Here is a 27583-nt window from a genome sequence, read left to right on the forward strand (position 1 = left end):
TTGGAACTTTGAAACAATGATAATATACAGGGAAGACGGCCACTTTATACCTTATAGGAGTCAATCACAATGCTTGAAATTGAGTAAGATAAATACCCAAATATTGCCCAAATACACTGGCTAAACTTTAATTATCTCATTCGTCCATTCAACAAATATTTAGTAAGAGCAAAAGTTTGGGATAAAAAAGGGGGTATTCAACAGTATTAAATATTGTAGGTCTAATTGAGTAAAGACATGTAAGTGACCTTTGGATTTGGCAAAATAACGGTCATTGGTGACTTGATAAGAGTTATTGCAGTAGGATAAAAGTGGGAAGTAGAAAACCAATTGGAGAGTGTTGAGAAGAGAATGGGATGGTTCTGAATATGGGGAAAAAAATGAAATAGGGGATGAGAGGAGTTTGTACTAATTTGAAAAAATCCCACCCAGTTCAATAGAAAACTAGAGCACAGCAGCTACATATACAGCCAACTAATTAGCTCCATGGAGATGAGAAAATCCACGTCCTAGAGGGGATACCACACACAAAAGAAAGGACTCAGTGCGTATGGATTTAATGCTTGATATGTAACCAGGTAAGAATCGTGGCATATCTTAAAAAGACCAAATTGGGATTTAGGAGGAGAAAGGAATTTCTAAACTAGAAGTCCTTTGAGGATACTCACCTACAAAATACTCACTTTCTTCTCATCAATGCTTCCTGAAACCCATCCTCCCCTTCTTCTAGTTAACAAACTTTTAGCTGAGCCAGCTAGAGACTATTTCCCAGCCACTTATGCAACAGATGGAGCCATATGACCAATTTCTTGCCAAAATAATATGAGTGCAAGTGATGTATTTAATTTCTGTATCACTTGTTTAAAATGAAGTTCCTTGCCCTCTACTTCTCTATTTTCCTCTTCCTATGGGCTGGAATATCAATGAATAGCTTAAGAGTTTTGGCTATGTTGTTAACAGCAACAACCCAGCGATGCAGAACAATAAGACAGAAGGAATCAGCATCTCTGAACGGTCACGTAGAGCCCTAGACTGCCTACTTACTTCCACTCTTTATGTGAGAAAAAAAAGAAAATAAATGTCTATCTTGTTCGAGCTTCTGTATTTTGGGGAGTCACTTTGTAAGAACATCTTAGACTATATACAATCCTTTTTTTTTTTTTTTATTTTTTTTTTTTAACGTTTATTTATTTTTGAGACAGAGAGAGACAGAGCATGAACGGGGGAGGGTCAGAGAGAGGGAGACACAGAATCTGAAACAGGCTCCAGGCTCTGAGCCATCAGCCCAGAGCCCGACGCGGGGCTCAAACTCACGGACCGCGAGATCATGACCTGAGCCGAAGTTGGCTGCTTAACTGACTGAGCCACCCAGGCACCCCAGACTATATACAATCTTAATGAAACTCAAGGAGCTTGCCAATCTTAGAAAAATCAGCTGCCTTAGGGAGGGATAAACGTGAGTGGAACTGGACTTCTGTCCCCAAGTTGCCCTGAATAAGGACATAGCCCAAGTTGGTTCATGTGAATGTGGCAGACGGAAAGGCCTTACCTTGCCATCCATGTACTCCAGCCACTGGAGCCCCAGGTTGGTAACAATTCTAGGGGTGCCATCATCTACTGGGAGGATGTCTACTTGGAACTGCTGAGGTGCTGCTGTCACAACCTGTGGGGGAAGCCAAAAGAAAAAAAGTCATGATTCACAGACATTTGAAATATGTCAGGTCTGGGACCTACAGAGTTGCAACCCCTGAAATCTGATGGCACTTTAGCATGGGTGACTGAGCCAGTTTCCTACTGCTTGCCCCCTTTGGCATGAGGCACAGAGAAGAATGATGACTGAGAAAGTGGGGACAATATGACAAGGAAAGCAAGGAAAGTGGCACTTTCCTGCAATTCCACCTGCTAAGGAAGTTGACTTTCCCACACCCATGCATTCCTTAGCTGTATTCAGTATTGCACTATTTTCCTTTCGATGACTCTTGTTAACATTTTCATGAGAGGTGGACTAAACTCATCATTAACAGGTTAATGTCAAAGTCCCCAGGTGTGATTCTGCCAGATGTGAAAAGACATTTCATGGGACGATATTCTCTTCCTTTCTTTCCTTTTTTTTTTTGAGGGAGAACTGTCCATAGGGGGAAAGGGGCTGAGGAAATCAAGAATAAAAGCATTTGTGGGAATAGTGAAAAGAAACTGGTCTATAATTTCACTGTCACACAGATACATGTCCACACACACACACTGCACATACGTGGTCTGCTCTCAGAACCTCACTGTTCCTTAGAAAATAAGGCACACCAGCACACAGGGCAGCAAGCCACTGGCTCTTCAATCTTCTGCAACCGTCCTAAATAATTTCCATTTCAAAAATAATACAGTCCCTCTGGAGACTACTATGACCTTTCGTGTTTATCAGAGAGGTAGCCTCTTGCTGATTCATCCTGAAATCTTTTTCTCTTCTCAAAGTCAAATTAAGTTGGGGAGCAGCTACGGTTTAGAAGAGAGAAAATAAAAGTGATGATCTGCCAGACGGTGATGCAGTGCAGACACTGAAATGGCAGGCAATCCCAAGAGGCGTCTCACCGGCACCTGGGCCAGCTGAGAATGACCTTCACACAGGCTGTCTCTAAGGGATGCAGGGGGATCCTTCTTCCAGGAAAGGAATCATGCCCATGCATCATCAGAGTAGGAAAGGACTCCGCAGGACTGAGAAGTTGACCCTTTTGTTATCCTGAAATACAGTCGGGTGTGATCATGCTGCTCAGTAGAACTGCTTCTGCGGAGTCAGACACAGATGCCTGACATGCAGCCGTGTCCTCGGGCCCACCTTCTATCAGAGTTGCAATTATTCCCAGGGGTTATGATACTGCTGGAAATCTGGCTGAGGAATAAAGGAAGGGAAGGTAGTGGAGAATGGAGAAATTCTCTTAGAGAAAAAGTTTGACAACTTTAGGACCTTAAGAGAAAAACACTGTTAACCTGTTCCACGAGCTGGTCCTAAAATGATGACAATGATGATGATACTATAGCCACATTTTATTGAATGTTTCCTATGCTTCCTGTGTAAGGCACTGCGTTAAGTGCTTTACATATATCATAAAGGCAGATATCATCCCCATTTTAAGGACAGGGAAGCTGAGGCTTAGGGAGGGTAAATGACTTACAAAGACATTTCAGCTAGTAAGTGAGAGAGCTAGAATTTTAATCAGTGTCTTCTGGACACTGATTAAAAGCCACACTCTTAACCAGGTTATTCTTTAGGAGATTGAGAAACTCTGGCTGACTGAGGAGGCACAGAAAAGAAAAAGACAATCTAGAATCATATGAGATTATTGAAAAACCGGATGAAAGGAGTCAATGGGTGGGAAAAAGGAAAAGGGAAATAATGACAGTCATAATAACAATAACTATCACCCTTTCTTGTGCATGCTATTTGCCAACAATATTACACACTTTCTGTGGATTACCTCCTTTGAGCCTTAGACTAACTGAAATTGTACCCATTTCACAGGTAAAAAGCTGAAGCTTACAGAAGTTAAGTGATTTGCCCAAGGCCAATTAGTGACAATAAGAACATTGCTATTCTTGGCCTAAAAATGCCACGTTCTGCCTCTGGACAAACTTGGGCACACTTTGCTGTGTCTCCCTCCCCACTGTCTTTGCCCCTTACCTCTTCTCCTCCTTCCTCAATGATAAAGAAGGGGTTTGTCCCATCTGCCACAGTGAAGGTGAAGTGGTCTCTGAGGGAGTTGCTGCCATCATGGCTGTAGCTGACCCGGTTCTGGTAGATGTCTTCCATGGTGAAGGTGGAGGTGTGCCAGAAATGCTGCCCATTGGTGGTCCGCTCGATGGTGCCGTGGCGTGGAGGCTGCACAATGGCGAACGTGACAGACTCGGCCTGTTGAGGGCATACAAAGCCAGGGGAGAAAAGAAGTTTGTAGCAGAAACCAGATTTGTGAGTGATGGCCAGCAGGTGGTCAAGGATACCCACACCTAAAGATGTTTATAAAATAAGGATTGCATTCGCCTTACAGGTGCCAAAAATAAAACTAAGGAGAGAAACTATATCGGTTACTACAATTGAACTTATGTTCTGGCGCCTTCTGGTGTCAGAAGAAGACTTTTAGATTTGTCTTTTAAGGGTCAAAGGGGAAAACCTGAATTTCTTAAAAAAATTTTTTTAATGTTTATTCATTTTTGAGAGAGAGAGAGAGTGAGTGAGCAAGCAAGCAGGGGAGGGGCAGAGAGAGAGGGAGACACAGAATCCAAAGCAGCTCCAGGCTCTGAGCTGTCAGCATGGAGCCTAATGCAGGGCTCGAACCCACAGACTGTGAAATCATGATCTGAGCCGAAGTTGTCCGCTTAACCAACTGAGCCACCCAGGCACCTCAAAAGCCTGAATTTTTAACCTCTGCCAGGATGATAGGAACTAGACTTTTAAAACCATTCATTTCCTTCCTAACCTTTTCTCCACTTTCCCAAAACTTCCATGTACAGAATCCCATATGCGACAGAACATAAGCTAATTTCCCCTGTCTAGTTGTGGCTTCTAGGGTGTCACATAGAAGAAAAAAGAAAGATGTAGAAAACTCTGTTCAAGACTTTCCAATGATTTCCCACCAACTTAGAATAAATGCAAAGGCCTGACTTGGGCCAATGAGGCCCTCTGTGGCCTAGTGCCGGGCTTCCTCTCTGGCCCCATTCCTCTTTTCTCCTGCTTGCTTACTGGGTTCTGGCTTCTTGGCTTCTTTGTTGTAACTCAAAGGTTCCAAGCACCTTGACTGCAGGCCCTTTGCACTTCTGGTTCTTCTTCCCAGAGAGTGACTCTTTCGGACAACTGCATGCCTTGTTCTTCCACTTCATGATATCTCTGCTCAAATATCAGCTCCTCAGAGAAGACTCCCCTGGCCACTCTGTCTAAGATAACACACCCTTCAATCTTGATCTCCTTTGTCTTGCTTCATTTTTATTCATAGCACCTATCCTATCTGACATGATGTTTATACGTTCTTTCTTGTCTGTTCCCTTAACCTAACGCTGAAACTCCCTAAGCCTGGAACTTTGTTTTGTTCACAGCCCTCTATTTAGCATCTAGAGCAAAGCCTGGCACTTACTAGGTAATCAATGTTTTTGAGAATAAATGAACGATTGAGGACTGGCACAGGGAAAGACACACAGAACTAATGAACAAATGCTATGGTACTCTTCTATGGGAGAGCTGAATCATGCCAGAATGTTAGATACTTTAACTTGAAAGCATCATGAGATTTAGAGTTTAGTCTCTATGTGCTCTGTTTTACTGAATAAAGCCTAGTTCTGTAAGGATGCTCAAATTTTAATAATCAGTTGTCATTCAGAGAAGTCTGAATGAAGCAGGTAAAATGATAGGAAAAATGAATAGGTATCCAAAACACTTGTTCACTCTAATGAGAAAAAATAAAAAAAAAATGGGTAAAATGCCATCAATCTAATTTTCTATGAATCATGATTTAAAAAATCAGCATGTTAAAGGATTATTACATGTAATCAGGGGAGAGAGAGAATGTTATTTTGGATTCGAGAAAGTGTTTAAAACCAATTTGATCTCAAATAGTATTAGTTTCTATTTTCCAGAAGGCCACAGTATCTTCTAGGTTTTAACCCTTCAAGGATGCCTGCATGAACCTTACCCTTCTGCCCTACTCTCAGGATGCATAGTCACAAAGCAACAGATCAGCCTCTCATTCAACCAGAGAACCAAGTGGAGTGCTCTTACCTCTGTGTCGGCATCCACTGCCTTGAGCTCAAACTCTGTGATGGTCTTCCTCACACCCTCCTGTACGCGCATCCCCGAGTTCTGTACAACAGGAAGTGAATCATCCACAGGGCGTATGGTGATATGGAAAGTCTGCGTCACCTAGATGGCAGAAAGTGCAGGTGGGACAACTGTCCCCAGCACCCACCCATGGAGAAGGTAGGTGCTTTTTCTACTTTTCCTTTCACCCATTCCCAGCATGACTGACTGATTTGGAATCCAGGGTGATTTCCCTTTGGCGAGAGCCCCAGGGCTGTCAGAAGCCGCCACTCGCCTTGGGTGAGAGTAGGGGAAGGTGAGGCTTGCATAGTTGCTTTGCATCAAGGAAGACTGTGCAGAATCAGTACCCATTCACTGAGGGAATAGAGTGCCTTGCCTACCTCGCTGACTCCATCTGAGAGTGTGAAGCTGAAGGCATCTGAATGTTTCTCAGTCTTACTGGAGTGGATATATTGAATGTTTCGTGAAGTCAAGTCAGCTTGAGTAAAGGAATTAATCTGGATACCTAGCAAAAGGGGAAGAGAGAACCAGAGAAAGGATGTCAAAATGCTAGCCATACTTCTAATACTAGAGAAATGCCATACTCTCATCACACAGAGTCCTTTGTATTTCTCTCATAGCATTTATATGCTTCTCTCTGAGACGCTGTGTTAGAGTTGTTTGTGTGTGTGTGTATATATATATACAACAGCACACGTTCTGTGGGAACACCTGTTAACTTAATTATTTAGTTTCTACTATGTGCCAAGCCAACAGCAGGTGCTCAATAATTGTTCCTCTCCTTTCTCTAGGGGTTCATGTATGCAGGTCAAATCTGTGAAAGGTAGAGCCATTGCCTTAGTCTCCAAACTCCTCTCTCTTATGTTTTATATTCCCCTATAGCCTCAGAGTCCTTTCTGAAAACCTGCCCTAATTTTTAATATTGTGTCATGACTTAGCTTTTGAACACTGGAGTCACAGGGCTTGGCTACACATAGCCTTTTTTCTGTGATTAGTGAGCCTGGCATCCAAGATTTCATTGGATATTCTTCAAGGTCCCTTTCAACTCTCCGGTGTACGATTCTAGCTTCTCACATACCACTTTAGCCAGGCTGGCAGTTACAAAACATACTGTATGACTTTGGGGTTTGAGCAATATTTCCATCTCAACTCTAAAATGACCTAAAAAGCCAGTATCCTTTAAGAACGTGATATAGAGAAAACACGTTACATTTTTTTTCCGTCATTTTAAAACTCAGAACAAAACAAAAAAACCTAAAGTGATTTTAGATAACACCCATATCCCACAAATGAATAACATCTTATGTTTTTAAATGTCTGACAATATTTTATCAAAACAGCCCAGACTTCTTGGTCCTATCTTAGGGCTTTGGGCTTCCATGGTTCATCCTCTGGTGTCAGCCAAGACTGAAACGAACCCATATCAAATGTAGTTTTAGTCCCTCAGCACAAATTCCCTCTTTCTGTTTCTGGGTGATGGGGTATTAATCCATTGAATCTGGTCTTTTGGTTTGGTCCTGAAATTCATTTGCTGTTTCCTGGAATTTGTTATTTGTCATTGTTAATCCTGGGGAAACCAGTTTGTCGTTTTAGCAAAAAAACCCAAAGAGATTCTACTTTGACTGTTTTACATGTAACTGTGGCATCAATATCACTGCTTTATCTTTAAAAAAAAAAAATCAACCCACATGGTTTATACATTTACAACTCTCTTTATCATTTGAAATTTGTTACCTAGATACAACAGTCTCCTGGATACTAGGGCATTATTTTTCTGATGAGGAATTTTATATTTCTTGTGCTTGCTACATCAGCTCTTGACAGGCAAAAAATATAGCCTCCTGTCTTATCGCTTTGTCTTGTGGCTCTGGACAGAAATCCATACCATTCTTTAAAAATTTAATAACTTCAGACTGGCTGCACTGAGAAATTTAAATCTTTTTCCCTGCTGTGAATCCATCCTCACAGCTCATGGGGAAATTCTTGTATGGATTCTCGCAATCAACTGGTCACCTAATTCACTGTTCCCTTTATATGAGTCTTTTATAGTCTAAGAGTGATGAAGAAAGGTGATAGATTTTTTCCTTCTTCTTCGAAAGAAAGGTTTGGAATTGATCTTTCCCTTTTTTAACATTTCTTACTGAGAGGAAATGGACATATAATAAATTACACATATTTAAAGTATGCTTGGGCACATCCATGAAACTATCATCTCAATCAAAATAGTGAACATTTCCATCACCCCAAAAGTTTCTCAACTGACATTGCATAATCCCTCCGTTCTTCCCGTTCTCATGCCTTACCCTACCCCATAGAAACAAATCAATTGTTTTCTGTAACTGTAGATTAGTTGGGTTTTCTCTAATTTTTTCATAATTAGAATCATAAGCTATGTATTATTTTATGCCTGCTTTTTTTCACTGGGCATTATTGTTTTGAGATTCATCCATATTGCAGCATGTACTAATAGTTTGTTCTTTTTTATTGATGACTGGTATTCTATTGTATGGATTTATTACAGTTTGTTTCTCCATTGACCTGTTGATGGACATTTAGGTTATTTCTAGTTTTGTGCTATTGCAAATAAAGCTGTTATGATCATTTGTGCACAAGTCTTGGTATGGGCTTAAGTTTTTATTCTTCTTGGGTAAATCTCTAAGAGTGGAATGGTGGGAATGTTAGGTGCATGCTTAACTTTTTAGGAGACTGCCAAACTAAGTGGTAATTTTATATTTCCACTAGCAGTATATGACAGCTCTAGGCTTGATCTTAATGAGCCTTTCCCAAGTCGACCTAGCAAACACTGAGCACCTACTCCATGTGTAGAACACTGTTTCACACTTGCTTATATATATTGAGTTGTATCTTGTAACAATTCTGGGAGGTCAAGGTTGGCATATTACGTCCATTTTTCTAGATTATGACACGAATAAAATTAGAAAAGCAATGTGATCTATCCAAGGTCACACAGCTAATAGGAGGGCAGTGCTGGGGCTGGAGCTCAAGGTTGTCCAACTTTAAAGTTTATGCTCGCTAGGAGTACTTTTCGTACAACTCACCTAACCTTTTCAGGCTAGGTGAGGAGCTTTTTGAATTTTACCCTTATCCTTTAATTTTTTTTCCAATATAAAAGTAATACGAGCCTATTAGAGAGAATGTGAAAAACACACAAAAATAGTGAAAAATCACAAAAGCCACTCGGGAATCTACCTCTGTAATATCACCATTGTAATATTTTTAATTGATTCATTTTTTCTAGAATACTTTCTTGGCTATAACATTTGTCTTGTCCGATATCCCTAACCTAGTGCCAGAGGGTAACGCGCTGCATCTAGAACATAAGCTTCAAGAGGACGAGGATTTTTGTTGTTTCTTCACTATTGGGCACCTACAATAGTGCCTGGCACACAACAGGTACTCAAAACATGGTTGGTGAATGAATTCAGTTCATCCACTCTAATTCCTATCTAAGAGGTCCTACTGAGCACAGATTTTCAATCTTTATACATGTAAGAAAAAATTCCGGCCTTTGTTAATTGGGCATTGGAAGACCTAAGCTACTCCCCATCAAGATGGTGTTTCCAATAACATATTGTCCCTACTGGCTGTCACAGCAGGTAGTTACTGTTTGAAATATCTTGAAGGCATTTAATCCCATCGAAGGTGTTTTCAGCTACCAACCCGCTGGCTAAACTATGTATCTGGCAGTATTACAGAGACCCACATTAACCCTGTCAGTTTTTCCAATTCCCCTGGAGGGCCAGCACATTAGAGAAAGTTCAGTCCAGGTCAGGGGAGCAGCGTGGGAATAAAGTATCTTTGAAGAAATTGCCTTCCCTTTGCCTCAGCCTTCCTGCTTTCTGCAGAGCTGTGGATAGCTCTGTGACACTGCCTGTGTCCTACCTCAGACTCAGGCTGCGGGGGACTCTCAGCTTCTCTACTTCAGATTTTCTTCAGAGCCTCCGGTCACGGAATGAATTGTATCCCTTTCCTTACCACCGCTCGCCCCCCAATTCATATTAAGTCCTAACCCTCAGTACCTCACAATGTGACCTTTTTTGTAAATAGGATCATTGCAGACGGAAGTAGTTACAATACCATCATTAGAGTGGCCCTATTCCAATCTGATTAATGTGCTTATAAGAGGGGAAAGTTTGTCACAGACATACCCATACAAGGAGCATGCCCTGGGAGCACAAAGACGGCCATCTCTATAAGCTGAGGAGAGAGGACTGGGCCAGATTCTCCCTCACAGACCTTGGAGGGAATCAACCCTGCTGACAGCATGATCTCAGACCTCCAGCTCCAGATCGTGAGACTTTGTTAAGTCGCCCAGTCTGTGGTACTTTGTGACGGCAGTCTTAAGTGCACTAACATACCTCTGCTCTCGGGGAGAACCCAAACTAAAGCCATGGGTGCATCCTATTTTGGTTGGTGTCAGGATACTGAGAGAGGGTGAGAGAAAGCGGAAACCACTGAATACCTTTGCTAAAGCATCATCTCTGGGAAGTCTTTCTTGACTCACTACCACACCTCTCTTAGGTGGAACTCGCTGTGCGTTGGCTCTCACTGTCCCGTAATGTTGCTGTCACAGCTACTGAAACGCATTTGCACAGGTTTGTTTACACGTCTCCCACCTCCAAAACAAATTTCCTCCTGCAGCAGCTACTCAGTCAGTGTTTGGTGAAGGTGAGAACCAGTGCTATGCTGGAGACTGCTGTACTCCTCCCTGACTTGAAAAGTACAAATCCTCCCTGTTGGCTAAGCAATTGGATGCCCAGTTAGGGTCTACATTTCCCAGCCATCTCACAGCTTTGTCTGACTACTGTCTGGCCACTGGGATGTGATCAAAATTGATGTGTGTTCTTTCGGTAATATTCCTAAAATAGAAATGGATGTGGGCTCCCCTGGCCTTTGCCTCTTACTGCTGGCTGGGGAATGGCAACAATTACAGTGGTCACCTTAGACAGAGATGGAAGCCTCATATTGAGGAACATGGAGCCACTTTAGGCCATCTGGACTACCTGCCTCCAGATTTTTCTGTGAGAGAAAATGAATTTCTTGTGGAAGGCACTGCAATTTAGAGTCTTTTTGTTCCAGAGACTTAGCTTCTATCCTAATAACTCCTTACTCTGATTTCACAGGAAAACGAGGATCTTTAGGGTCCCTGACATGAGGGGATGGCCCCTCAACCTTGCAAAGGGCACACAGGGGCAGGCCCATGTCTGTCTTCTACACAGTCTGTACAGGCATGTGGCTCCCTAGATCTCAGGGGACAAAAATAGGATCTCCACACCTGTCCTGTCTATCCAAAAAGAACAACTCACTGACCAAGACAGACAGTATGAGAATAAGTCCACTTCATAGTTAACCAGTGAAAGGATATCTGCAGGCACTGATGGAAACTGATAATTCCGAGAGGCATCAGTCCCAAAATACCTCAGTGCCTGCACCACAAGACACTGGCCTAGGAGCTTGCTTCTCGCAAAGCACAGGCCAGCCCACCCCAGCTCCTGGTAGATCCATCCGCGCCTACTGAGGCAAAAAGGCAAGGTGCAGAGGCTTTTCTCGAAACTGAGCCAGCTGCCTTAAGAGAGGAATGTAAGATATCAACATGCATTTCCTCTGAAGGGACACCTTTTACATCTAAAGTATCAAATTCATAAAAATATTCTCTCTTAGGGCAGACAGGGAATGTGAGAATTCTGTCTAAATGCTACAGAAATGACTCAGAATGGGGTTGGAGATGTGAGAAGGGGCAGGGAAGCTCTATTCCATTAGCAATGGGGAGGGGACCCTAAGGGTAAAGGGGAGGGGGCTGGATCCTCATATCTGGTCCACTGACAGTTTCTAGAAACAGGTGGATGGAGAAAAACTGGCGGGAGTGTGAGTCAAGTGGGTTAGGAAGCCAAGCCTGGTGGAAAAGGGAGGTGAAGGAAGTGTCCTGGGGAAAGGGAGCCCTCCCTCCTTTTGCGGAGGGTACTTTCCCAAGGGAGAAGTATGATCATTAAGAGCCTTTCTCTAAGCAGGACTGGATTGGTCTTGGCAACCAGAATTTAAGCCCAGGGAAGGCTGAGACTGTAAAACCAGAAAAGGAGTCACTGAAGCAGCCTCACACTGAACTCTTGATACAGCCCAGGGTCAGAGAAGAGCGGGGGTTGGGATTTACCATCAGGAAAGCAGCTCACAGTGCCTTGCATGAGGCTCAGTGCTTTTCAAGCTCTGTACAGTGTGGATGCAGCTGCCTAACACAACAGCCAAGAGTCTGCCCTTTCATCTTTGGAGAGATACAATCAGCAACCTGACAGAATTCTGGCAGAAGCAATTAGCTCATGAATTAGTTATCAAATATCTCCTGCAGCCAAGGTCTTAGGAGTGCTGATGTGCATTCTTCCCCCAGGAACTTTGGGACAAAAGGGTAGGCCATTTGCTTCCATTTGCATTAGGGATTTTTTTTAATGTTTATTTATTTTTGAAAGAGAGAAAGAGAGAGAGAGAGAGAGAGAGAGAGAGAGAGAGAGAGAGAGAGAATGAATGAGCAGGCGAGAGGTAGAGAAAGGGAGACACAGAATCCAAAAGCAGGCTCCAGGCTCTGAGCTGTCAGCACAGAGCCTGATGCAGGGCTCAAACCCATGAACTGTGAGATCATGACTTGAGCTGAAGTCAGACACTTAACTGACTGAACCACCCAGGCACCCCTGCATTAGGTATTTTTGCCAATCTCCCCATCTTCCCCTATGCCCTCCCACCAAAGACTCAACACTTTCCCCTCCACCATCCCCATCACCACGGTGTGCCTTCCCCTCCCATCCTCTGACACACTACCCTCCATCTCTCACCATGGGTCTCCCTCTCATTCTTCCTCTCATTCACCCTGCCCCAGCCACACTGGTCTTGCTGCCTTTGGAACTGGATGTGCCACGCTGATCCCAACTCAAGATGTTTACATTCACTGACCCCTCTGTCTTGAAAGCCTTTTCCTTATAACATCAGCATGGCTGGCTCCCTCACTCTCCTCAGACCTCTTCTCAAGAGTCATCTTATGTTAGGGAGTCCTTCTTCCCTTACCCCCCTTTCTCCCTGCACCCTGGAACATTCTTATTTCTCCTTCTAATACTCATAACCATTGTTATAGGATGCATTTGCTTGCTTGTTTGCTTATGCTCTGACTTCCTGTATTAGAGAGTGAGTAGAATCACAGTGAGTACATCCTCTGTTTTGTCATTCCCCTGGTTGAAAGAATGAAGGCTCTGTAACTTAAAATCCAAAGGAAACCAGTGAAGCTCTAAATCTCCTGCAAATGATCACTGCCTCTATGATGTATGAAAGAAAGACACCTCTGCCTTTACATTGTTCAGCAAGCATCTTCAGTACCTCACATCCATTCAGCCAATGTCTATAGGTTTCCACTCTGAAATTCCTTCTTCCTTCCCTCTCTCCCTCCCACCCTTCCTTCCACCAACTACTGTCTATTGAATATTTACTGGGTGCCAGGTATTATCGCTTACATCATTCCCACCTTCCTATACCCACCGCTGCCCGTCTGGGTGAAACCTCACTACCGACTATTGGGCCCAAATGTGAAACTTCCAACCCACTATCACTGCCTCCTTTTTCTTTCTTTCACTCATCTGTTAGACATTAGATGAATTTCGCTTTCCTAACCTGCTCAGAATTCTGTAGTAACTCTCCATCGCCTATTGAATTTAATAGGGATTACTTATCCCAGCTTTGAGGACCCTGCATAAAATCTCACTCTGCCCAAGAGCCGCATCTACTCCTGTTTTCAGAGTATATGCTTTAGCTAAACTGGGCCACTCATCATTTTTGGAATGTACCCCCATGCCATTCCCATCTCTGAAAATAACACAATTTCTGTTTGCCCAAAGTCTACCTTCTAAGGGCTCTTTTAAATGCCATCTCTGTGCAACTTCCTGCCCAATGTAGCCTCTCCCATTTTTTTAAACATTTATTTACTCATTTTTGAGACAGACTGAATAGGGGAATGGCAAAGAGAGAGGGAAAGAGAGAGAATCCCAAGCAGGATCCACACTGTCAGTGCAGAGCCTGATGTGGGGCTTGAATCCATGAATCGTGAGACCATAACCTGAGCCAAAATCAAGAGTCAGATGCTTAACTGACTGAGCCACCCAGGTGCCCTTAGCCTCTCCCATTTTTGAGCTTCTATGACACCAGGTTTATACAACTCTTAAAATACCTGCCATATTCTTCTCTTATAATATATGGTTATATGCAGAGGTTTCTTATCTCATCCAATAGAGCACACTGGAGAGTGAGGATGCAATGTCCTGTACTGTTTTCTTAGAGAGTGAGGCTGGGATCTCCTATATCTATTTTTCTCTCCTCAGCAGCAGCTAAACTAGAATCTTGCTCTATACACATGCTCACTTGCTATTTCCTGAATTACCTTAAAATTTTTTTTTAATGTTTATTTATATTTGAGTGAGAGAGAGAGAAGGACAGAGCATGAGCAGGGGAGGGGCAGAAAGAGAGGGAGACACAGAATTTGAAGCAGGCTCCAGACTCCAATCTGTCAGCACAGACCCTGAGATGGGGCTCAAAGTCATGAACCGCGAGTTCGCGACCTCAGCCAGAGTCAGACGCTTAACTGACTGAGCCATCCAGGCGTTCCTTTCCTGAATTACATTTCCTGGATTAAGCACAGTGCATCACACTGTGCCGGGTGCTCAGACTTTAGAAGAACAGGGTGCAGTGTTTGCCCTCAAGGAATTGACAATCTAGTTATGGAGACAAGATTGCTTACATAAAATTGCAATCGTTCATTCAGGTTTCAGCAAGAAATTATTGAGTATCTACTGCATGCCAAATGTAATGCAAGGCAGTATATAATGGTCAAAATTAGTAATGCAAAACGTAAATACTAACAACGGCAGATTCTAGGCATACATGGCTTACCCCCAACGCTTACTAAATCCCAACTTTTGGTTTGATGAAGCAAGAGGTGATAGGCTTACCGGGTGACGCTGCATGCTCTAGATGGCCCAGTTCAGGTTTTCTAGTGATTCTATAGACCAATTCTGCAGGCTTACTCTCCTGGTCCATGGCAGAGAGCTGCAGAGTGGTGATCTTCTTCACCGAGTTCTCATCCAAGACCAGCCCTTTGTTGGTGGTGACGACTGGTGGGGAGTTGTCTTCTGAAAATATCAGAAGTAGTAATTTGAAAGAGGATCCTTTCAGCTTCCTTTCTTCAATTCTGGGCCTAGTGCCCAGGAGTAAAATCAGAATAATCCTTAGGCCTGTCCCTCAGGGAGTGCACCAAGGATCAGCTTCACACAACAGAGGGGACAGTATTCCAGATTCCCATGTGGGCTGGGTAAAGGAAAGTCTCCAGCCTCAAGGTAAGCACAGTGTAGACTATATAACCCCAGAACTGCTGGAATATTTTTAGAAACCCAATGCCCCCTTACCCAAAACACTGATGGAAAATAACTGGCCGATCAATGTGTTGCCTTCTCCATCGACCACATCAAATTTAAAAGCAAAGCTCCCACCAGATTCTCCTTTCCCATGACTGTATTCTACCTGGCCTGTAAAAAAGGACAAGAAAATAAAGATTTGCTATTAGTGCTTTCTGCCCTTATTTCTGAAGCATGAGGTGGGAATCTGATTGGTATTCACACCAACGAATCAATTAACACCTTCCTCACTTTGATATTGCTGTAGACATTTTAATCTAAAGTTTTCAGTTCCTCCCTTTCCCCTCCCACTATTGACTTCCTCGTAATAAAAAACACTCTCATAATAAAATCATCCCAAGTAGGACTGCTTTATGGTTGAGGCTTAGCTTTTGTGAAAGATTCTAAGGAAGTCTCATGAGTAACCAGATTAACAAAATTGCCCACATGGAATATGTGCAGCAACAGCACCCACATCATTGGTTATACACCCATGTCACAGGGCAAGGGACACGGAGCCACAGCCCGTATTCCTCCCAGAGCTCATCAATCCCATTTCCCAGTGCAGCTTTAAGTCATTTTTGAAACAACACTGGATATAACCAACCAAAGAGTTAACAGATAAACTCTACATCGAAGTCAAAAGGATCAAAAGGGACAAGCTCAACATCTTACATTTTTGTTCAGGGACAGTCTCACTGCTAAGCACCTAGCAATGTAAATAGAACCAAACATCTGGGGAGAGGTGCCTGGTCTCATTTTTAAAAAGGAGACACTGAGGCAAGGATAACTAAGATATTACTATCCCTTTGTCTATTCCACCCCCTTTGGCAAAGTACAGACAGGTCCAGTGAGAATTTAGCTGCTACCCATTTTGAGTGTTAATGCATGGACAAGACCGTTATTTCCTCTCCTGAGGACATATTTCCACCTCTAAATGGAATTGCACATCATCACATGACTTTGGATTTGGGTTACTTTTTTCCCCCATTACATAACTTTTTTTTTTTTTCTTTTACCCCTGGAAGAATTGTACAGTAACTACGTAGCATTTAACACTTATGCTTTTACATTACATCAGCATTTCCTGGAGGAGGGATGAGCTATGTAATCTCCCCCAGGCAGCTCCGATTTATGCCCTTCCATTTTGCTTAGTTCATTAACTTGTGCTCTTTGGGGAGCTAAAAAAGAGATATAAATTGTTCACCTAAGGCAGGCATAATTTTCACCTTAATCCATCCCAATTCACTTCTTTTTCCTTTCTCCCTCTCACGCACACTTTTGAGCATCATAGCAAGTCAAAGTGATTTTTTTTCCCTCCATAATCGCCCCAAATTTCATCAATGCTATGTCAAAGCATGAATACATTTTAGCCAAGAAGGATAGTTTTTTTTTTTAAACAAAAAATTGAGGAGACAAGAAAGCATAAATGGAACTATAACTCAGCTCTTATTCAAAACAAAGAGTGCAGTGTGCTGCCATAAGCTACCAGGCATTGAACTCCCATTTTACTACTGTGGGTGGCTCTGTAGAAGTCTGTACCGGCAGAAGTGAGGTAGCTGACCTTGGGTAATGTCAGCCTGGGTGAAACTCCGGATGGGGCCTTTAACGGAGATTTGCTCTCGGTTGTCATGCTTTACCATCTGCAGGTGCCCTGCCCCAGGATCTTCCTTCATGATGTACATCACCTGACGGTCATCTGAGTCAGTATCTGTCACTCTCAAGTGCTGTTCTGTGATGCGTGCCACAGACCCTGGGAGAGAATGGGAGAGGTTAGGTCACTGCCCATCATTGCCTTTGAATAGTATGTCAAGTGATTTGGGGAGGCTAGAGACTAAATTATCACATATTGCCTTGGTTTATGTACCAGGTGCTTGCTTGCCCTTCTTCGTCTCCAGATGCATACATTTTAATTTCCCTAAGTGAAACAGTCCCCACCTCCAGTTTGTTAATCATCACTCTCTCTATGCTCTCTCTACTCCTGTGACCTATCAGTTACCCCTCCCTCAATCTATGTTGTAACTCTCAGATCTATGATGAAACCTGTTTGGACCTAACTTACTTGCTGTCTTATTTTTTTTTTTTTAGTGCTTATGTATTTATTTTGAGAGAGAGAGACAGAGAGTGAGCAGTGGAGGGGCACACAGAGAGAGAAAGAGAGAGAATCCCAAGCAGGCGCTGCACTATCAGTATGGAGCCCGATGCAGGGCTCAAACTCATGAACTGTGAGATCATGATCTGAGCCAAAATCAAGAGTCTGATGCTTAGCCGACTAGCCACCCAGGTGTCCTAACGTATTTATTGTCTTCAGGATCACCAAATCATAAGAGACAGCTTCACATAAGCTTACAAACATATCTTGTTGCCATCTGAGACCAAATAGTTAAAATCCATGTTTACAAGGATTACAAATAGGGAGACCGGAGTGCTGGGCCTTGTAAGGCCGTGCAGGTGTTGGGGATGGAGGCAAGGCACTTGCCCCTTGCTTTCCTGTCCAGCCATTTTCTCACATTAAAAACAGTAAATTCTGGTATGCAGATCTTAGTCATTCTTGCGTAACACATCCTGGTGTCTGGCTGGGCCCTGAGCATCCTGTGTGTTCTCGCTGGGTAATGCCAACAGTGCAAGGCCTAACCATTCTTTCCTCAGGCCATTCTCAGCAAGTGGCCCTGAGGGATGAAGTGGCATCCTCCTCTGGGACAAAGATCAGGCTTTCTTACTGTCACTACAAGGTGGGGTGGGGGGATGCCAGGCTCCATGCTCCTCTTCTATAATGCATCCATTGCATGTGAAGGCACCCATCTGGGCCTTCTGCGTCACCTCCACCAGACTTGGAGTGCAGAGGGAGACAAGTGCAGAGTGCAGACTTACCGATGGCAATGCTTCCGGTTATGCTGTGAGTAACAAAGCACTTTGTCTCTGACCGAGGAGCCTCAAGTGTTCTATCAGCACTCACGAAACGGTAACAGGCTAACTCACTAGCTTATAAATAGGGTAAAGTTAAATCTCAGACCTAATAATTGGGACTTTTGGGAATCTCCAGAGTTTCAAATACCATTATGCCATATAGTTTTCACTACAAAATACATGTGGGGCACCTGGGTGGCTCAGTTGGTTGAGAGCCCAACTGAGGCTCAGGTCATAATCTGGCGGTTCATGAGTTCAAGACCCACACTGGGCTCTTCACTGTCAGTGCAGAGCCCACTTCGGATGCTCTGCCCTGTCTCTCTGCCCCTCCCCATCTTGCATTCTCTCAAAATTAAATAGACATTATATACATATATGAGAAGTAGGAAAAAAAAAAAACCAGGACCCCAGGGTGATGCAGATGTTTTGTGGGCAAAAGGCCCACTCTCTAATTCAGCAACCCCCTACTGCAACTGACTTTGAGACTGACGCATGTCCCAGGTCCCTCAGTGCAGCTTATGTGTAGGCAAAATTGTGAAGTTAGACCCTAGGATACTATATCTAATGATTCTCAATTATTTTCATAATCTCTTTTGGTATATGATAATTTCCCCAATTGCCCCCCATGCCTCCCCACCCACTTATTGTTTTTTTTTTTAAATGAGTATCTTGAGAATTCTGCTTGAGTTTTTTTGTTGTTATTGCTGTTTTGTTTTTTTCTGTGGGATTGGTTGGGCAGTGGCCCTGTTCTAAGAAACCTGGTCCTATGAGTAGCTGGATAAATTAAGGTTTCTGAGGGTCTTAGAAGTACTATAAGTTCTTCTTAATCTTTTCTTGAATTCAAAGACAAAGGTATCTGGTCCAAAGAATTTAAGAGATCTACATTAGTCAATCATAACTCTTAGTGTCCTTAAAAGAATAGTTCTCCCCACCTCCAGTCTCCCTGAGTTCTGAATGCCTACTTCACTATCCTCCCACAGAACAAACGTGCACACTGACAAGGAAGAAATAAGGACAGAGGGACCACAGCCACTCTCTTCCATTCCTGTGGTACCTGCTGAGAGTTGAAGGACTCGGTTTACAGCCAAGTGGGGGGCGCTGCTTGTAGGCAGCTCTATGTATATCTCCATCCTCCCTGTGTCCGTGTGGAGGCCATCCGTGAGGGAGAACCGGAACTCATCCACTGCCACACCAGGACCACCAGGCATGTACCCGACCAGTCCAGCCAGGATGTCCTGGTAGGTGAAGGAGGAGCCCTGAGCTAAAACCCTCCCGTTCTTCAGAGGCTCAGAAGCAGTTTGCCTCCAGAGCAGACGACCTGAGGAAAAAAGTAAAGAAAAACAAAGAAAAAGTGGTAGAATACATATGGCGCCAAAACTTGGCTTGGCTTTGTCAACTAGTATGAGCCTGGGTAAGATGTCAAGCACCTCAGAGGCTCTTGGTGTCATACGCACATAAATGACCAACAACTCAGAATTTTCTAAATATTTAAGCACAGGGTCCTGCCCTGTGGCCTCATCTACAAATAAATATGATAAAATCCTCCTTTTCCTGTTTAAAAATCTCTTAAGGAGACACAATGGATGTGGTAATACAGTGGCTTAGAAGTCAAGTCTCCCTCCATGAATTCAAACTCACGCCACTATTTAAACCTTATTTTTCCCTTCTACAAAGTGAAAATAGCACTCGTCACTTGCTGCTTTCCTTCTGGGGCATCTGGGATGGGAGAAGGGACTGTGTTTTCAATTCCATTTAGATTCAGAAAGACACAAGCATCTTTGGGTGGAGGCATCTTTTTCTGTCTTCAAGGGTCATGTGTATCACAATGGGACAGTTAAAGTGCTTCATTAAAGAAAGTGAAAGTGAAGGAAGGGACGATAAAATGCAATGACCAACAGACTCTTCTATTAACCTTCCATCAACAGCAACAACTGCATCTTTAAAAGACCAAGAGTGTTATGATACACTAGGATACCACGTGGGAGATGAAAGTTCCAGAGCTTTAGCTAGTGCCAGAGGGATGGCACTTAGAAAACAAGGAGGTAAAAGATTCCCATGGTGGTTTTTACCTCTGGTTTAATCAGGAAAAGTGCTTTCTTTGCAAAAGGACCAAGCTCATAAAGACATCTAGCACACCTCTAACCTGAAGTGCATACCTTGTGCAATTAATATCAAGGTGGCCATGCTGTTCCTTGCATGAGATGGCCCAGGATTAACAAGCAATGAAGCCCTACTCTGACAAGAGGACTCTAAACCCATTTTGCCTGAGGTTATACAGGCAAGCAGGAAAAGAGCTGAAATTGAATTTCAGATACACCAATTACCTAGGATTCAGGCTTTTAGAGCAACTGGTGTCAACTGTGACCCCAAGAATATTGGCTAGCTGTGAATCTGATTATACTTTGATGCAAAGAATGGACTACGTACAGGTGAGGTGGAGGAATAACCAACAGAAATCTACATGTTTATTCTAACAACCTGTTGGGCATCTCAATTAAGAAGCTCGCCATAGCAGTTGTGTCCTACCGTGGTCAGGCTTTTTTGTCAATACGAAAACCAGCTCATTATCCGGAGTGTCCAGATCTTGCAGGCTCAAAGAAGAATTGCTTATCACCACTCCTGAGCTGAGCTGCACACCAAGGGGCTGCAAGGTCATCCTGGGAGGCTCATCGTTCTTCCTCTGATTAAAGTATAAAATATCAGGTCTCACACAGATATTGGTTTAAGAAGAAAGAAAATGTATCTTATTCAGAGAAAGTAACATGTTCACACCAACTTTCACTATTGAAATAGCATGTCATGTGTCACAATCTTTAATTCCCCATCAAAATGGTTAGTTCGGAAAGACAGCAAACCACACAAGCCAAATGTCTCCTTGAAAAGAAACTGACGTTCTACAGAAATCGCCTTGGATGTTTTCCACAGGTACAATGATCATGTTTTTCATGAACATGTGGTTGGAGAAGTGCAAGCATATTTGGGGGACAAAATAACACATTCTTTGAAATCGGAACTGTCTTGGAAAGCCCCCAAAATACCACAGTACTGTAGGAGGCCATCATATTTAAAAGTGTGAGTCTCTCAGAGTCTCCCTGACCCTGTGCCAGCCCCACTTTACGATTCCTGAAGGATAGGGTATTGAGGATATTTTCCCAAGGCAGAGGGTATTCCATGCTGAGTTTTATCTTTTATCTTTCTCTCTCCCCGGGCTGGTAGAGCAAGCTATGTAATTGCTCAAACGAGAATAAATACAGCATCAAAGGACACATTTCTTTGATGTTACAATTTAACGAATAAATGCATTAAAATATAAGAAAAGGCAAATATGTATCTAGAACTACATATAATAATTTCAGGGAAAAATAGGCATATGTTAGTTTTTTTCTAAATATGAGATTGCCAGGGTTTGTCTTGTATGACCCTCACAAACTGCTCTTACACAGAATGAATACATTTTACCCTGAAGTGAAAATTCAGATTTCTAAGTCAGACCATCCCCAAATGCCAGCCTTAATTCTACAAGTTTCCTAAAGGTCAGGGTTATATTTTTAAATTGACCTCTAAAACTGAAGGTCAAATGGAATCTTTTTTGCTTTTCAGTTCATATAGAGCTATCTAATCATGGGATATTGTCATCAAAGGCCCAACTTTTCCAACTTCAAAGTCTTTACCTCAATGGTGATATTGATGCTGTGGATCTCTGAACGACTGTTTCCATCACTTACATAAAAACTAAAAATGTCATGGGTTGGCTCAATGCTTTCATGAACACTTTGAAAGTAGTAAATGTAGTTTTCCAGGACATCTTGAATAGGGAATGATGCCTCCAGGTCACTGGTGGTTCCAGGGCCAAAACGATCACCTGCATCAACATCAAGAGAGAACTTTTACCTTGATCCCTCAATTCCTGATTACTAGGCTGAACTAGAAAACATGACAATATTATCAACAAAAGATGAAAGTTCATTAGAGGATAAAAATGGAGAATGGAAAGGGCACAAGACTAGCAATATAAGACTTGGGGTTTGATCCCTATTTCTCATCTATACATGGTTATATTTGCCCTGCTGTTTCCACAGGGAATCAAATGAGATAATATGCATGAAAGCACTCAGAATGTTATTATTTTATATAGCAAGAATCAGGTTGTTTTGTTAGAAATCTGTGATAAAGTAAATCCTGGGGCAAGTAACGATACAATAGCAAAGGTTCTACCTTAAGCCTTAGTCAATTTCAAAACCACTATGCCTAGCACATCCTGCAAGAGGAAGCCTCCTTCTCTATATAAAAAAAGGCTAACTGTATACCTTTTTATCTAAGAAACCTCCCCTTGGGCCAGAGCTTAGACCCTGGGATGGTACACCAGGGCTACTGTGATGCTCGGGGACCATTCAGAGCTTAGGTGCTATTCAGCGACTGAGATTCTCAAGTATCATTCAGAGCTCCAGAGATAGAGCAGGTTCTGGTTAACTCTTCTTTTCATACCAACCCCAACCAAACACTGGAAAAGAGCAAGAGGGAGAGTAAGCACTGTCTACATGACAGATGGCTTGTCTCTTTTTTGGTGTGAGTCTCTCTAATTGGTTGATTTTAAACTGTTACCACATTTTCTTCTAAAGAGAGGAGAAAAAGAAAAGAAATCCCTGTGTCTTCAAACATTCCCTGGATACATATCAACAAAGAAAAGTGTATATAGAAGATCTCAAAACAACAAGGCTTTCTTTTTCTCTCTTCCATGGCCCTTTGCAAAGATCAGGTCATAAATCAAAAGGCCACTGACTTCCTGAATTATAGATAGTATCATTTTTTTTTTTTGTTAACCTCCCAACAGAAAGACTAGGAATGAAAATGTTTTATTTGTAATTTGTTTGAAGAGCTCAGGACATTTGTTTCTTCTTCAATGACATGAATTTTCTTAGATTTTTACCCATCAGTTTAATTCTTCTTGACATCAGAAGCATAACATAGGAGAGTCTAAGTGACCAGTGACCTGATAATCCCTAGTACATACAGTTCAGTGTTTCCAGAAGGAAGTGCTGTATGTAATTCCTTCAAATTTTTATTTTCCATTTACATTGATCACTACAAATAAAGTAAAGGCTTCTTTATTTGGGTCAAAGAGCCTAAGCAAACTAAATGATGCCTAAATATATACTCAAATAGAGTAATGACTTCTTTTCTGTCATTGGAAAACATGCTGTTCAATAAGTGAATCTGTCAGTGAAGCTTTAAGCACCAATCCTTCCAAGTTTTAAAACTGCACCTTCTAGGGGCACTTGGCTGGCTCAGTTGGTACAACATCTCACTCTTGATATCAGCGTGGGTTTGAGTTCCATGTTGGGCATGGAGCTTACTTTAAAAAAATTTTTTTTTAATTGCATCTTCTGTTTTTTCACGTAAAATCATTCTCATTTTGCTTCCTTGCCTTCTTAAGCAGAATATACTATGCACAAATTAAACAGTTCTCAATGCATGCAGGCTATCATTATCAGCATCTATTACTGCCTTGTGCTGGAACACAGTCTTGTGTGCCCTAGAGGCAACGAAGGTGGGTACTGTTCTGTTTGTGTTGGTACTAAATGAATGTAGAGCCCATGCTGTAGGATTTTATACCTAACAATATAATTATTGTTTCTTCCCGTCTTGCCGGTAAGAAGTTAAAATTGCTTCTAATATTTTTAAAAAGGCATTAGGCTGATCTGTTGGATTCTGAATCTAGGGAGCTAGTTTCATATATACAAAACAGGCTCAGTTCTGAACACCCATGGAGCAAAGGCTGGAGTCCTTAAATTGTCTTGGGATAATTATTTGCACCTCTCACTCCCCACCCCCCACCATCTTTTCCTTACTTCCAGGCTCATACTAATGTAGAGCAGTCATTCTCCAGGCATCTTCCTGGGTCAACAGCAGTGGCATCACCTATGAGCTGGGGAGAAATGCAAATGCAAGGGCCTCACCAGCCTCTGCAAAAAGGAACTCTGAGCTTGCTGCTCGGGAAACTGTTTTCACGAGCCCTCCAGGTGAGTCTTATACACAGTAAGGTTTGAGAATCACTTTTTAGAGAGCTGAGGCTTGCCAGAAATTTAACTTCTAGATCAGTGACATACTCCTCTGCATGCATTCCAGGTTGATGTAAAACTGTTAGGAAGGCTTAATAAGAAACCACCCGGAGAGAAGAGAAGTGCAAAGGGGCAACTACCGTTTCATGATTTCCCACCTTTGCTCATGCTCTTCCCTCTGCCCACAGTGAGACTCCCACGAACCCTTCAAGTTCTAGTGCACATGTCACTTCCTCAGCCTTTTCTGCCATCTCAGGCAAAATTAATCGTTTTGCCCTATGTACCTTCTCAGAGTTTGCCCCTCTCCCTGTCCCAGCATTGTATTTATTGTGATTCATCAGTCTTCATATCTGTCTTCCTCTCAAGGCAGGGGCTATGACTCATCTTTACATCCTTTGTATCTAGCACATACATTTGTTGAGATAAATCAAATTGAGGGATAAACAAACTACGTACATACAATGAAAGGCAAGATGGGGAAAGGACCTGAGATTTTCTACAGGAAAACACGGCCACTGCTAAAGGGATTTCTGGTAACCAGGCTCAGATCCCAGGCAACATGCTGGCCACAGACACCTTCAGTGAAAGGCCTCTCCATGGGAGCTGCTAGCTGCACACCAATTAGAGCCAAGCGCTGGCATTCAGGAATCTCATTGCAGAGGCAGAAACACAGTAACCTGCCAGGAGCTGTCTCAACTGCCAGTCACCTGGGTCTCAGAGGGCCTGTGGACAGCACACGCCTGCTTGCCTCTCCTTCCTTCTGATAACCATCAAGGGCGGTGGGTCCAGGGCAGATGGTGGAGGGGGAGGGATGTTGAGGAGAGGGTCACAGATAGACAAGCATGCATTTCAATTCATGTCATATCTTTAAAAGGAGCTGGGACATAAACTACGGTTCAGCTAAACGGCAGCCACCTCACAATGAAAAGACAGGAATTTCCTTGACACTCAGTTCTGAGTGTCTCTCCATCCCCGTTGCACACACTACAGATCTTCTACCCTGCTCTATTTTTTTATAGCCTGACTTACCTCCTAGTATCTTACACAACCTTCTCATTGGTGAGGCTTCGTATCTGTCTCCCCCTACCAGGATCTAAGGCAACATGAAGGTAGGGGTTTCTATCTGTTTTGTTTACTGATATACCCCTAATACTTAAAAAGTGCCTGGCACACAGAAAGTGCTCAGTAAATTTCTGAGTGAATGAAAGCTTCCTTCTTCCCATTTCCTTGAAATGGATCCATTCCTCTGTTAGTCCTTCACCTCCAGGTTTAGCTAAAGTCAGTTACCTCCTTCCACCGTCCCTTCTTTCTAGGTCCAGAACAATTCTACAGCAAAACTACTGCTGGTACCTGTTCCTGTGTTCTCAATGCAGCCATATTTGGGCAGAGCACTTAGTTTAATGATGGCGTCTCCCTGGAGGTTGTCCTGATCGTCGGCAGCAAAGAAATGGTGAAATGAGAGTGGGGCTCTCCCTCCCTCGTCCACCTAAGAAAGAAAATATTGTACAGTCCTTGGGCGGTTGCACAGAACTGCAGTAAAAAGAACTGAATTGAAAAGTGCTGCCTGGGGTGACCTTCCAGCACCAATTCCACTTCTTTGAGGAGGCAGAATCTCTACAGACGAGATGAAGAATGTGCATGATGCTGGAGCCAGGCCTCTCAAAGCTACACTCAGACACTATGACTTCTGTGTCTCCCTTCAAAGTTGTGCTTCCTTCAGTGATGGATCTGGTTATAAAGCAGCTCTAGCCCATTCCAATCACCCACCTCGGCACAGCAGGATGGCTGCCTTTCTTCCCTATCAACATTCAAAAGCCCGCAGCTAGAGAATGATCCATCCTGTTCTCCCTCAGATACTGTGAGGGCGACTGTCCCACAGGTGCTCCCACCCAGGATAAAAGTCCCACTTCTCCCCTTACAGGATATGTTGGTAGGTGTGCAGGAAGAAAGGCCTCACCATACCTGAGAGCAAGGGCTGATCTTAATGTTAAAGAGGCAAATAAATCAGTATAAGTAAAAGCAGCTGCTTGAACTAACTTTTTCTTTTAGGGCCCTGTTTTGTATGCTAACTCTGCAACCTGTCCCTGGTGTTTTTTGCTAGCCTCCTGGACATGACTGAGCCATTTCACTTTGAATAATTCTTGGCCTCATGTAGGGAGATCTATAAGATACAAAGTAGAAGGTCACCCTGACGCTGGGAATGGAGAAGGTCCACATGGGTTCCCCAAGGTATGGAATATCAAAGCCATTTAAAAACAACTCAGTTTTATGAGTATCATTTGCTTGACAAAACCAGAAAAATTCCTGCATTTTTGGCATTATGGTATGTACACAGAGCAGGCCAAGGAAACTGAATTAACTCTTATGGAATCCCTACCATGTGTTGTTATGTACTGGGGGCTTTTATATGCTATTCTGTTAACCATCAGAGCAATCCTCTATATAACAGGAGTAGTTATATTTTAAAGATGAAGAAATGGAAGCTAAGAAATATGTAATTAATTAGACCGGGGTCACTCAGCTAATAAGTAACAGAACCAGCACTTGAACTCGGGTCTGGGCGACCTCATGATTGGGATATGTCATATGGCCTCCATCCCCCCCCCACACACACACCCAAGGAACTGTAAATAATATTTACAGTGATTAATACTGACCTAAGAAGTGACTTGGGGACATTGTCCACATCCCCATATTTTAGTTCTTACAGACATTAGATGCTTAACTCCCAAAAGATATATTACCTTTATAATTTCACTCCCACTACTTCACACATCTAGCATAATATACAAAATATTACACATGTCTAGCATTTATGCCTAGCACATAAATATTTTTGACTAAATAATACAAACATAATTATTTAACCTTCTGCATATAATTTTTTCATACTTTTTGAAAAAACTCATGATTAAAAACTGCATATCTTGACAGCATTGGCTAGATACTTTGGGGGAAGAACTTGGCAGCCAGTTCAGGTAGAAATCCTGTATTTACATCAGCACAGATTCCAGTTCTCTATAACACTCATTGTTCATTGATCTGAGAATTGTTTACCGTGATAAGGTCAGCGAAAGCAATGACTGGAGGTGGATTCTCAACAGGAGTGATAGTGATGGTAAACATCTGATTGTCTAGATGGTTGTGGTCCATATCAGAGACAGAGAAATGGAAGCTATCAGTAACCAGATTACCATCAGTCTCATACACAGCTGAATACCTACAGAGGTAAGGACAAGAATCAAATGAATGAGCTACATGACAAGCCAGGTAAGATGATTGCATCTTTGTTTAAAACTGGAACAATATAGGGGTGCCTGGGTGGCTCAGTTGGTTAAGCGCCCAACTTCAGCTCAGGTCATTATCTCTTAGTCCATGAGTTTGAG

At 42.7% G+C, this 27583-nt stretch overlaps 1 protein-coding gene across 1 annotated transcript in view; it reads right to left on the reverse strand.

The window, feature by feature from the left end:
• FRAS1 (Fraser extracellular matrix complex subunit 1) overlaps positions 1-27583 on the reverse strand; it is a 428246-nt gene that overhangs the window by 62920 nt on the left and 337743 nt on the right. Inside the window, exons 40-51 of the mRNA XM_043572402.1 lie at positions 27255-27417; positions 25548-25683; positions 21810-22000; positions 20665-20818; positions 19193-19456; positions 16796-16984; positions 15244-15363; positions 14791-14970; positions 6175-6299; positions 5756-5896; positions 3671-3898; positions 1550-1663 (exon numbers count right to left, since the gene is read on the reverse strand). Of these exons, the coding sequence (XP_043428337.1) occupies positions 1550-1663; positions 3671-3898; positions 5756-5896; positions 6175-6299; positions 14791-14970; positions 15244-15363; positions 16796-16984; positions 19193-19456; positions 20665-20818; positions 21810-22000; positions 25548-25683; positions 27255-27417 (2005 nt within the window). The remainder of the gene's footprint in view (positions 1-1549; positions 1664-3670; positions 3899-5755; positions 5897-6174; positions 6300-14790; positions 14971-15243; positions 15364-16795; positions 16985-19192; positions 19457-20664; positions 20819-21809; positions 22001-25547; positions 25684-27254; positions 27418-27583) is intronic.

This window comes from Prionailurus bengalensis, chromosome B1, assembly GCF_016509475.1.
Source record: "Prionailurus bengalensis isolate Pbe53 chromosome B1, Fcat_Pben_1.1_paternal_pri, whole genome shotgun sequence".
Classification (NCBI taxonomy): domain Eukaryota; kingdom Metazoa; phylum Chordata; class Mammalia; order Carnivora; family Felidae; genus Prionailurus; species Prionailurus bengalensis.